This window comes from Chelonoidis abingdonii, chromosome 3, assembly GCF_003597395.2.
Source record: "Chelonoidis abingdonii isolate Lonesome George chromosome 3, CheloAbing_2.0, whole genome shotgun sequence".
In the NCBI taxonomy this organism is placed as follows: domain Eukaryota; kingdom Metazoa; phylum Chordata; order Testudines; family Testudinidae; genus Chelonoidis; species Chelonoidis abingdonii.
This window is the reverse complement of record NC_133771.1, coordinates 42,387,787-42,400,247: the sequence shown is the minus strand read 5'-3', so window position 1 is coordinate 42,400,247 and position 12,461 is coordinate 42,387,787. Positions and strand designations below refer to the sequence as shown.

At 41.4% G+C, this 12,461-nt stretch overlaps 1 protein-coding gene across 1 annotated transcript in view; it reads right to left on the bottom strand.

Annotated features, from left to right (window-relative positions):
- Window positions 1-12,461, bottom strand: part of MYOM2 (myomesin 2) — a 116,174-nt gene that overhangs the window by 53,955 nt on the left and 49,758 nt on the right. The window contains exons 15-18 of the mRNA XM_032777054.2: window positions 8,775-8,958; window positions 6,422-6,596; window positions 5,880-6,001; window positions 2,349-2,536 (exon numbers count right to left, since the gene is read on the bottom strand). Of these exons, the coding sequence (XP_032632945.1) occupies window positions 2,349-2,536; window positions 5,880-6,001; window positions 6,422-6,596; window positions 8,775-8,958 (669 nt within the window). The remainder of the gene's footprint in view (window positions 1-2,348; window positions 2,537-5,879; window positions 6,002-6,421; window positions 6,597-8,774; window positions 8,959-12,461) is intronic.

Sequence of the window (12,461 nt, the reverse complement as noted above, 5' to 3'; positions counted from 1 at the left end):
ACTGAGCTAGGAGAATGCCAGGTGCTAAAAGAATTTAGCCAGAATTTCTTAATATATAAAGTAACTAACAACATAAGAACTTAGTGCTGCCAGTAAAAATTATTTAACCCTCCTGCAGTTAAGGGAAAAAAATAATTTATGGAGTAAGGTACAATTATTTAATCCAGGAAAATGATGAATCTCCGTAGATTTCCTGGTTTCTCTCTATCTATTTATGTTCTAATACTAAGTATCTGAGGGACTCGCATGCTTACCAGACATCAAAAATGTGTTATGTGCCTAAAAGCTTTGTTTCCTTTATTTCAATCAGTATTTCAGGCTTCGATCCTTCAAATGGCTGCATGCAGATACACTCCTACATCCAAGCACAGTCACTTGGAGGACTGTGACCTTAGATACCAAATTCATTAAAGACTAATTTGTTTTTCTTAATTTACATTTGTTTAAAATTGCATAGAAGAAAAAAAAACTTAATGCCCTGACTAATTTTGCCCTTCTTTCATTTCCCAATGTCCCCTGCTCTGGCCACTCAGCCAGTGATGCCTGCATTTCTTTTCAGTTGTCAACTCTCACCAGGGCCGGCTCTAGCCATTTCACCGCCCCAAGCATGGCGGCACGCCACAGGGAGCGCTCTGCCACTCGCTGGTCCCGCGGCTCCAGTGGGCCTCCCGCAGGTGTGCCTGTGGATGCTCCACCGGAGTCGCGGTGGACCTCTTCCAGGCGTGCCTGCAGATGCTCCACCGGAGCAGCGGGACCAGTGGACCCTACGCAGGCACACCTGCGGGAGGTCCACCGGAGCAGCCTGCTGCCCTCCTGGCAACCGGCAGAACGCCCCCCACAGCATGCTGCCCCAAGCACGCACTTAGCACTCTGGGGCCTGGAGCCGGCCCTGGCTCTCTCACATACATCTCTGTGTCTTCCATGCTGGCTCCTTGCATGAGCTCATCAGCAAGGCTATTGCCTCCTTTGCATTAAAATTTCTCCTACAGACTCACTCCTGCTATGAGGCTTATGGGGAAATTAGATGACTCACACTGATAATTTTGAGGAGTATTTGGGAATAATTTCTAAATTATAGTTTCACAGAGTTCAAGGCCAGAAGGTACCATTATATCATCTAATCTGGCCACCTGCATTATATTCACCCAGTTACTTTTATATGGAGTCCAGTTTGTTGGGTTAGACTAAAACATTTCAGCCCTCAGGGGACTACACCGTTGTGTGCCATGGGGAGAGGACAGGAGATGAGCTGCCACCAATGCTTGACTCCCCGCCATGGCAAGGAATTGATTAGATGAGGCATGCCCAGATGATCCTAGCGGATGATCCATGCCCCATTCTGAAAAAAGGCTACCTCCCATCCCCAGGTCCCTGCCAATCTGACCCAGAGGAAAGGTCCCTCCTATCCTGAAATCTGCCAAGCAGTTTGACCCTGAGCATGTGACCAAGATACCAGCCAGGGATCTTAGAAAGATGAATCTCTGTACCATCTCAGATCACAGGCTCACCCCAACAGGTATCTTATCTCTAGTTGTAGCCAATCCTTGATGCTTCAAAAGAAAGAAATTTTGAAAAATAAATAAAAATGTACAAATTTAACCTTATATTACCCAAATGTGTGGTGAAGCCCCACCTTCATACTAAATGGCTGTATCCCTTCCACCCAACCTCTCTCTTTGTCTTCAGACTGTAAATTCCTTGGGGCATGAGCCATGCACTATTCTCTGTTTGGGAAGCACCTCATACAATATGGGAAGTACCATTAATCAATCAGTCATGACCTTCTGTTGCTCTAGAGCAGAGTTTACTCTGCACTGGAAACAGGACCAGAGGCAAAGTGGTAGGGCTGGGGCATGCTTTTCTGTTTAGTTGAGGGCAGAGATCCACAGAAAGGACAGACCTGCTCTCTTTGATCTTGGCCCATCTGTGTTCTCCCTCCAGACTTCCCACACTACAGGCAGCATAGTAGCCTGCTCAGTTACATGCTTCTGCCCTTCCACCATATGTTAAAGACCTGGTGGGGGAGTGAGGTTGCACTTATCAATGCACTATAACGTATAACACCTTTTTAGATCACAAGTTACTCTGTCTTGAATAGGAAATGTGCTTCCACCCTATTCCTCAAATCTCACTCCTTCAACCAGCCATACCTCTCTAGGTCTAGGGGGTCAGTGGATTCTACTGCATTGCTACCTTTCCCCTCTGCATGCCTCTCCACCCCAATTCTCAAGTGTGTCACATACTGTTGCTCTTCACAACACACAGTTGAGGGGACTGAGCCATTTTTATTAGTGTCCCTTCAAACAAGTAAAATTTTGCCAATTGTCCAAGAGTAAAATAATACCAACCGTATAAATTCTCTCCTTAACAGGGGAAGAATTGACTTCATGCCAGTTATGGTGATGAGCCTCCCTCTTGTCTATATAATAACCAAGGACTGGTGATCCTCCACTGAACTTTGGCAGTTTCCACCCAAGAGTCATTGAGTGACCATCACAGTTAAGGAGTTTGATGCCATAAGGATGTGATGGACAGGCTACAAGAAAATAAGTGTACTGAGTATTAGTGCAGTATTCAAAAACACAACAGCTAGAAGAAATACAGTCATTTCCCCCTTTTCTCTTCTATAGCATATGGCTACAGGTTACTGCATCTAAGCAATGGTCTGTAAGGATCATAATAAAAATTCACTTTCAGATGACTAATACCTTGGACATGTCAGTGGTGAACAACAGAGAGCAAGTAAGAGCCCCTTTGCCAAAAGAGGTTTTTGCTGCCATATCTGTCCCAATATTATCAGGTTCTGCATTCCTTGGCAATAATGCTGTCAATGCAAGTTATAAAATGGCTGGAATAGAATGGAACAGAAGGCTGTCTGGATCAACACATTCCTAATATGCTGAAATGTTCAAATAGGTGCAAGGATGTCTCACTCAACATTAAAGGGTCTTCAGCAGCGTTGATGTTAATGAAAATACCTCCTGACCAAGGATTCTGAAATCTTCCAGCATGTACTTCAAACTGAGGTTGCTATATGCACTGCTGTGAGCTCAGTTAAGATGCCGCAAACCTAAGCGACATTGTTCTTCATGATTTTTCCCCAAAGCAGGGCCGGTGCAAGGATGTTTCATGCCCTAGGCGAAACTTCCACCTTGCGCCCTGAGGCATCCCCCCCACACAGCAGCTCCCCTCCTCCACCCTGAGGCACCCTCTCCCCCGCAGCAGCTCCCCCCCTCTGCACTGAGGCACGCCCCGCCTCCAGCTCACCCCTGCTCCATGCACGAGCACCCCGAGCACGCTGTGGCCGCTTCACTTCTCCCGCCTCCCAGGCTTGCAAGCCTGGGAGGCGGGAGAAGTGAAGCGGCCATGGCATGCTTGAAGAGGAGGCGGGGCAGGGGTGAGCTGGGGCGGGGAGTTCCCCTGCATGCTGCCCCCCCCCTTACTTGCTGCAGGTGGCCCTCCCCGCACTCTCCTGCCCCAGCTCCCTCTGCCTAAATGCTGGCGGTGCCCGGGGTGGCCGAAGATCCAGCTGCCACAGTCGCTGCCAAAGAAAATGGCGCCCCTCAAATGCCAGTGCTCTAGGCGACTGCCTAGGTCGCCTAAATGGTTGCACTGGCCCTGCCCCAAAGGCATTATGCCTGCTCCTGGCTTTAACAGGTATCTCTCCCGGGCTTGCAAGAGGGTTTGTGAGATTGTTTTCCTGTGCTGCTTGTTACACCTATTCAACAGGCCTGCCATGCACCTTCCCATAGCACTATCTTGCATTTGCCATCTTTGATCATAACCTTCGCTAAAGGTACCCCTTCCTGGATCTGTAGTTCTATAAGTAGTGCTAGCTAGGTTCCCTCCCCTTGAGTTCCCCAGAGCATTTCAGCTGAGTTATTTGGCTCAGCCCATTTAGAAGACTAGAAAAAAATCTACCCGCAGCCCAATATAGTCTCTGCTTTTAGAGCTGTATTTGTGATCAGTATGAAGTACTGACAGCAATCAGCAAAGACAGGCATTGTTCTTTTCTAACTATGGATGAAACTCCAGAGTACCATTCACAGCCAGTTGTAATAAAGTATGTGAAACATATCTCAACAAATGTCTCAGCACCTCAGAGGGGGTCTGGCTTTTGTTAAACAACCTAGGCTTTCTTGCTATTACCACTTCAGGTTAAATAGTAGTGAGCTTCAGTGAATTCTTACCAATGTAAAGCCTCGATCCATAACGACTCTATCCTACAAATCCACATATGTCAGTCACTTCAACTATGAAAGTGCTCCCATTAAGTTCCCAGTTATGACTGCTGATGTGAATAAGAACTACTCACATGTGTATGTGTTTACAAGATTGGGCCATAAGACTGTGAAATGTTAAATAATACACACCCATGCAACCAACAACTTCAAATAAAATGTGAAAACAAACTCCAAAAAAAATCTGTGATTTTTATTTTATTTTTATGTCTTCCAACTGACTAAGTGATTGCAATGATGTCTCAGAAAAGATGCTGCAACGTTAAAAAGAGCAGGTGTATTAGAATCGAAAGGTAAACAAAATGTAAGCATGCTTTCTGACTACCTACCGATATGAGGTACACTCCCTCCTAAAACAAATAGAATAGATTTTTTTCAATAATATAATATCAAAGGTTAAGAAAAAGTCTCTAATATGCAAATCTTTTAAAAGATTATTTCTGAAAGCGATGTTGATTGTCCTTCCTCTATAACTTCGAAAGAGAATACGTTCAAATATTTAATTGAAAATTTTTCTTACTGAAAGAATACACTATTAAATCAAACTGATCTTCCAAGTGCAGGACATGTTTGTTACTTTTCATTCAAGTCTCAAGGCTGTGAATGCAATTGGGGAATCAAAGGCACAATAGAAATAGATATTATAGTTTACCTGTGTTTGTGTATTATGGCCCAAGGAGCCATTATGCCCTCCAATAAGCATGTACGATGCCTATTCAAGCCAATGGACCTGTGCACATGCAACCAAGGGCAGAAATGGATTGCTTAGATTGAGGCTTTGCTTGCTGAATGCTAGACGATGCAGATCTTCCCAACTATATTTTGTATTAAAAGGAAATCTGGGTTTCCATCAAACCTACTGATCCAATTGTGACAGCCAGTAGCCGATCCAGCACTCTGATCACTTAAGCATTCATTAGCTCTACTAGAAAAGGCCTGATGGAGGAGGAGAGTACTTAATTGCCTAAGCAGACTGGGGGTTTATGAGCTAAAGAGCTAACTATCCCACCTGGTGGAGAGGCTAGTAAAAATCACCAGAAAGGAGTCCAAGGGAAAAGGCTAACAAAGCTCAGAAGAATGATCTCAGGAGGATAAAAGTTCTCTCTCTTTTGGGAGAATAGGAAAAGCTGTAAATAGACTTGCTGCATATGACTGTGATGGTGGTTTGGTAAGGGTAATAAATAAATAACCAACTAGAAGGCATCTGAGGCTGGCTGTGAGAGACATGAGAGGTGTTTGCCTTGGCTGTTACAGCAATCAAACAATTTTCTGTTGGGTGTAGCCTTGTAGTACCTGAAACTCTTGTTGGTGGACCAGATTGACTAGTAGGCTGATTTGCCCTAAATGAGCATTAGAAATTTGTCACAGGCTAGTTTACCAACATAAAACAGCCCGGGAATAGGGGTGAATCTGGTCCTATATTTCTAAAATGTTATTCATTAAAAAAAGCTCTCTTTTCCTCTTTTACACTGTCTTTTCCCTGCATAGCAGCCAAATGCATGGTAGTAAACTTCAACACAGATGTTCCATGGCTGAAAAGGGTACTATTATTCTAAATGAGACCATAGGAGTTAGTTGGTATCAAAATTTTAACCCACAAAAGAGATGCAAAGCAGAGCTGCACAGAACCACACTTACTGAGGGCTGCCTGTACTGTTATAGCTTCAGATTCTTGAGAATTTTCGCTGACTCCCACAGCATTCACAGCTTTTACACGGAAGATATAATTCTCTCCAGTTGTCAGACCATGAACCACAAACCTAATTTTTAAAAAAAAAAAAAATCAAATATTTGTTTTTCACTTTAAATAATCTGTTAAGGCAGATTAATGATTTAATGTTCTGTGCCACTTAGTACAGGTGGGATAGACAGATTTCTGATAAAAGGATGGGCTATATTATTAGAGATGGTCAGAAAATGCCTTTCATCCACAGGAAAATGTCAATGAAAACAAAGAATTTTGCTCAACCATCTGAATTCTTTTTCAGCTTTCAAGTTTTTGGTTGCTGCCCCCGCCTAAATCATCAAAGATGGACATTTCCCGTAAAAACTTCCATTTCCAGAAAATAGATGTTTATCATAGAAAATGTTTTGTTAGAAGGTTTCCAACCAGTTCTGCACAGTATATTAATATGCAATAGATTTAAAAATATCTGGCTCCACAGAGGTATTACCGGTACCTATTATATTTAATAGGTTTGTGATTGCAAGGTTCCCAGTGGTTTGTTCCCGCCACAGAAGTATCAATATAGTAGCCAAACAGATCTTCTTCATGTTTTGGCTTGTCCCACTGTACCACAACCGATGTTTTTGTATTTCTTGTTGCCAGTACACGACCAGGAGCAGATGGGACACCTATGCAAAACAGAAATCATAAAAGGTTCACTATGTTTATAGTAATGGATATATAAACAAGTAGTGACTAATTAAACTAGATACAGCATTGTGTATTTTCCAGTATTTAAATCTGAGTAGCTGAGATTTTTTCTATTAATTTTGTTATGTGATACACTGGCATGGTTCCTGTATTTTAAGTAATTCATATGCCTGGCTATTCCTATTACATCCTGCAGAGCTTTATTGATTTTACTTAAATTTATAAAGTAGTCTCACTTAAAGTTTCTTCTCTTTGAAGGAGTATCTCAGTATGTGAACGAACTCTTGCCCTTACAATGAATACTAGCAGAAGAAATGTTTTAAATGCACCCACTGTAGTATTATTGAACCTATCAGAAGCAAATGAAACTTCCAAAAGTACAAAGACTACAAAAGCCAAAGACAGTAGGAAAAACTACTTTCAAAACAACTGATAAGGCCCTGATTTAGGAAACCATTGCTATTCATTACAGCAATTAAGCACATTCGCAAAGTTAAGCAAGTGCTTAACTGAACTTCATTAAATAGGGATGGATTCCCTGGATATAGATAGACTTAAACCCTGAAGGGGGGCCTGAATATCTTTATAGTAAGGTGAAATTCACCTCTGTGCTGAAGGTCTATGCACCAAGTAACTCCCACTTATGGCTTCAAAATATGGGGCATAAGTGGTGCATGGAGCTTGTGCACAGGAGTAAATTTTACCCAGCAGTGAATAATAGATCACAAAGCAATATAAGTAAGAGGATCAAGTGACTGTAGCCAGAACTGTAGCAAGCAACACAAAACTAAAGAAAGAAGATGGACACAATTTGTGGTCTGTTAGTATTTAAATACAACAATACCTTACATTTACACAGTACTGCAGCTTGAATGGTAGAAAGGCTAACCTCAAATTCCAGCTCAGGTAATTAAATTCTGCCTACCTAAAATGTTGAAATTGTATCTTTCACTTCCTGTCCCAAACTGTGACTGTGCTATGTTCAGCAGTTACTAGGTGTGGCTGATTTTTAGAGCGGGGTGAAATAAATCCAGTATTTTTATTGCCTACCTCAAGGGAGTGTTCTGTGATTTAGAGTCAGAGTTTAAGGCCAGAAAGGACCAAAAGTGACCTCCGGTACATTACAGTCCACCAACATCACCCAGCATCCAATAGACCCAATAATCAAAATTAGACCATGGTATTACAGCTCACAGAACACTAGATTATTTTGTGCCACAGGAAAAAAATAGAAAGGACCTGAGATACACCAGTGCCTGAGGCACCCATAATGTCAGGGAAACAATTTAAGTTTTTTATGTTTATTAAGTAGGTATAAATCAAAGCTACTGTAGAAGTACAAACACAAAATATTTTTATTTCATCCCAAATGATCTCAAATTACCTTATAGATGGTTAGCTGAATTTTTAAAACCCTGGTTGATATGTCAGTATCTATTAGCATTTACTATATTGTGCCATATTAAATAATAAAGTTGTTTCTTATTCTTTAGTAAATATATTAAAATACTGTGATATCTGAGTTCCAACTGGTGCTTTCTGTTCGTGACCACTGTTAAATTGAGTACACAACCACACATTTGAACACAAAGTAGGTAACTGCTCCCCTAAATTCCCATTTGCATGTGTAAATGTCGGATCCAAATATATAATTTAGGTGAATTTTGAAAAGTAGCCACTGTGTGTGCAGATGTATCTTCAACTATCACTGATATGCAGCCACCTGTGAAAAACTGGAATTCTGCACCAGCAACAATCCTCAATAGGGTTATTAGGAAGGGAAGAGAAGGCTATTTTATCTAACTGAAACTACAGGGAAATTAAGGTAGACTATAATTACCTAAGCTGGAGTCTGGCCAGGACATCTAGTCCTACTTTTGTAAAAATTCACATTAATAAGAACTGTTGAAGAACCACCAACTGAAATTAATTTTACATTTTAACACTTCAATTACCCAGCAAAAGGAGATGCAATAGCTATGCAGAATCTCAAATGCTACAAAAACGTGGCATGTTGGTCACCCTTGATTCCTTGTGAAATTCTTAAAAATACAGCTGTTTATACAATTCAATTTGATTATAATGCACACTAATTTTTAAAAGCATACTTTATTTGCATTTTTAAAGTATCAGCGGCATTTTCTATGTTGTCTTACCAATGGTCTCTTGTGCTTGAATTGGTAGTGTTATTTCAGAAGGCTCACTAATGCCATGCTTGTTTGCTGACAAGACTCGGAAAACATATGATTTTCCTTCCGCAAGATCAAACACTGCATAGCGAGGAGATCTCACTGCAACCTGGGCATTGACCCTTTGCCAGCTTCCACTGCCAACTGCAGACTACCAAAAAATAAAGATGATTATTACTTCAGAATTGTTAAAGAAGTGGGCATGTGAGATACGTTCATGAATCTGGTGTAAGAAATTAAAACAGAGAATAGTTTTGGAACGGTTCATACTCATACATGCAGTTACTTGAGTTCTGACTGACAGCCTGTCTGTGTCTATCTAAGCTTATATTATGCAGAACACTATGGTATCTGAGTTTTTTAGTTAAGGACTAGATTGTGCTATTTGCATGCCCAGAGTAGGGGATATAACATGAGTGCATAGTCCCATGGGGAGCACTGGGAGACACTGTGCCTAAAAGAACAGGAGTACTTGTGGCACCTTAGAGACTAACAAACTTATTTGAGCATAAGCTTTCGTGGGCTACAGCCCACTTCTTCGGATGCCTAAAAGAGAAACTTAATTTCTCTTAGGGCCCCCTGTTGCACTAGGGGAAGTAGTGATATCTTATGGAATGCAACATAGACCCTGCATTGCCAAACAGTTCAGTTGGTTGCGGGAGAGGGGGCAGCAAGGGAAAACCTATAGCATCTCAGGTGCAGCCCCTACAATCCCTTGAGCACACAGAGCTCAGCTGCAATGCAAGTAGCCTCAATGCAGAACCTGTAGAAGGGCTGTGGGATTTCTTACTCCCTATCATACCTTTGCACGCTCTATAGAATCAAGTCACAACCATACCCCGTGTTCTTTTAGACTTTCACAAAATGACCAAACTAGTTTTGAATAATTCAATAGAATATTAGCTGAGCTCTGTGACAGAGGCAGCAATTTCCTGCAATACCCTGGACAGACCTTACTGAGTTGAGTTAGATCTTACTATATTAAGTTTATGTATCACTGTGGCCCAGGATAGTGTGGGGAGAGAGAACACAGTCCTCCAGGAACTAAGAACAGTGGAGCGTGATTTGGCAAATTCATTCAGGTTGGAACACCTCCCAAGGGGCACCACAACTTGGAAAGATTTGCATACACTGATTCAGACTGGATTCTCTAGAGACCAGCAAACAAAGAAATGACACTTTGGATCAATTAACTGGAGTTTAAACTGACTCAGAGTCTTCTTTCTAATCTAGCAAATGGATGGGACCTTCTGTCCTCAGGAAAGAGTTTGAAGGTCTCACACTGACCAAAGTCTTTGTTGGAGTCAGGGCCAGCTCTACTGTTTTTACCAACACAAGCAGCGCGCTGAATTGCTGCCATGGACGGTGGGGGCAGTCTGTGTGACGTTCGGGCGACACGCACATTTCCGCGGCAGCAGCAATTCGGCAGTAGCTTCTGTCTTCAGCTGGAAGACAGAAGCTGCGCCGCCGCGGACAGCTGAACATAGAAGCTGCTGCCAAATTGCCACCACTGCGGAAACGTGCGTGCAGCCCTAACAGCACACAGACTGCCCCCGCCGTCTGTGGCGGCAATTCGGTATGCTGCTTGGGGGCAAAAACACACAGACTGCCGCTCCTTGCAGATTGCCGCCCCAAGCACCTGGTTGGAATGCTGGTGCCTGGAGCCGGCCCTGGTTGGAGTTGGGGTGATCTTTGGTATGCTTATTAGCATGTCTGTTTTTTTTAAATAGTTTTTAATGTTTTCTCTGTAAAGTTTTTACCTCAAGAATAAATGTGCTTAGAAAGAGCTGTGTGGTAACTTAACTGTGGGTGATTACACTTTTTATAGCCTCTGAGGAGACAATCAGAGCAGGTCTGATTAGGCATTCTGACTTGGCTGGGGAATTCACAGTGTCAGCAGAGACCTATGCAACCAGGAAATACCCTGGTCAGGAGAGAGAAAAATCCATGTCTCTATACAGAGGGGTGGATGGCTGGGGAGCTTGAAGCCTGAGAGTAGGTGCCCATGGTGGACCATCCAGGAGGGAAACACAGGTACAGTTGCCCCCAATAGGGACAAGCTCGACTACTCTCTTTATTGCATATGGGAAAGAGCCCATACAAAGCTCAAGGAAGCAAGCATTCCGAGAACTCGTGTCTCCATTAATTTATTAAAATAAACTGTTGACCCAGAATAAACTGAGTCATAGATTATTTCAGTGGCTTTAGTAGACAGTTTGAGTAAAACCGCCTTAGGACACAAAAAGATAGGTGCATAAATGTGAATTTTTCATGGGATTATATGAACAGAAGATTTAAAAAGAAAAGCCACTTAGATTGTAAACTCCTTGAAGGCTAGATAGTCTTTCGTGACTGTTTGAAAAGCAACTTATACAAAATGGGCACTATCACAAATGAATAATAAAAAAGATAAAATACCCAAAATCCATATTTTTAAATCTTTTGAGTGAATACTGCACTTGCACATTGTTCTCTATAGAAAAAAAACCAACTTTTTTCTTTAATAAAAAGGTGCAAAATATGGAAAGAATGTTATTATGCTGCATATTTTATATGTTAATACTGAGCCTGGACTTGAAGGAATTTAATTGTGCATGCTTCAATATGACTGACAAGGCAAAAATCAATGTACCATTTTACATAGTTATAATTTAAAATCCAGATATATTTTATTAGATTTTTTCACTGTTACTCTGCTCTGGATTTAATCTATCTCAGCATTTCTTGTGCACTTGGGTAGCAGGTATTGCTTTTCTATAGTTATACAGCTAGGAGAACCCCACCTGGGTTTTGTGTCTCATTAGACCTTTAAACATTCTTTTTCACTGTCGATTATGATGATTTTTCTAAATTTTAAAGATTAATTAATTTTAAAGTTTATATATCTAACCTAATAGATGTCTATGCTATCTAAAGGATAAAGATTCCTGTTTGCAATGAATGGTTACTCACATAAGTACGAACTACTCACATGAGTAAGGATTTGCAGGGTTGGACATTTATTTGCATAAAAAAACCTTGTTCTATTTGCTTTTTAGTTCTCAGTCTCACTTTCCTTTAGTAAGTTTTGTATTTAATGAATGGTTCATTTGTCCTATTGCCTAGTGTCTGTCCATGTATGTTTTTTCTATACTTGTAAAACATCTTCAGTAAATCTTGTGCATATGAATATTAGCACATGGACATTTAGGGCGAGACTGTGGATACACTCTAGCATAGAGGGGTTATGACTCTTCATATAATTTTAATTTGCATAGCTTACAATCGAAGTATAAGGCAAGAGACAATAGATGTATACAGACAGACTAATGGGAGATTACACTGAAGCAAAAAGAGACAATATTGGTCAGCACAATAAGCAGCGGTATAAGCGTACCAATGGCCTAAACATTATCAAGTTTTTTGTAGGCATCACAGCAAAGGAGAGTTTTAAGTAGGGTTTTGAAAGAGGATAATGAGTTGGTTTTGCAGCTATTTATGGGTAGAGCCCTGCGTGGATACAAAATTTGTATCCACATCTGATCCCCAAAAATGATCCATGAATTTGCAGATCTTTATTTATGGGGATCTTTCCCCAAGCATGTGGGACAGCATGGGAGAAAGCATGAAGATGCTTGTTTGACTATTTAGCAAGTGATGAAAGCTGGCATGATG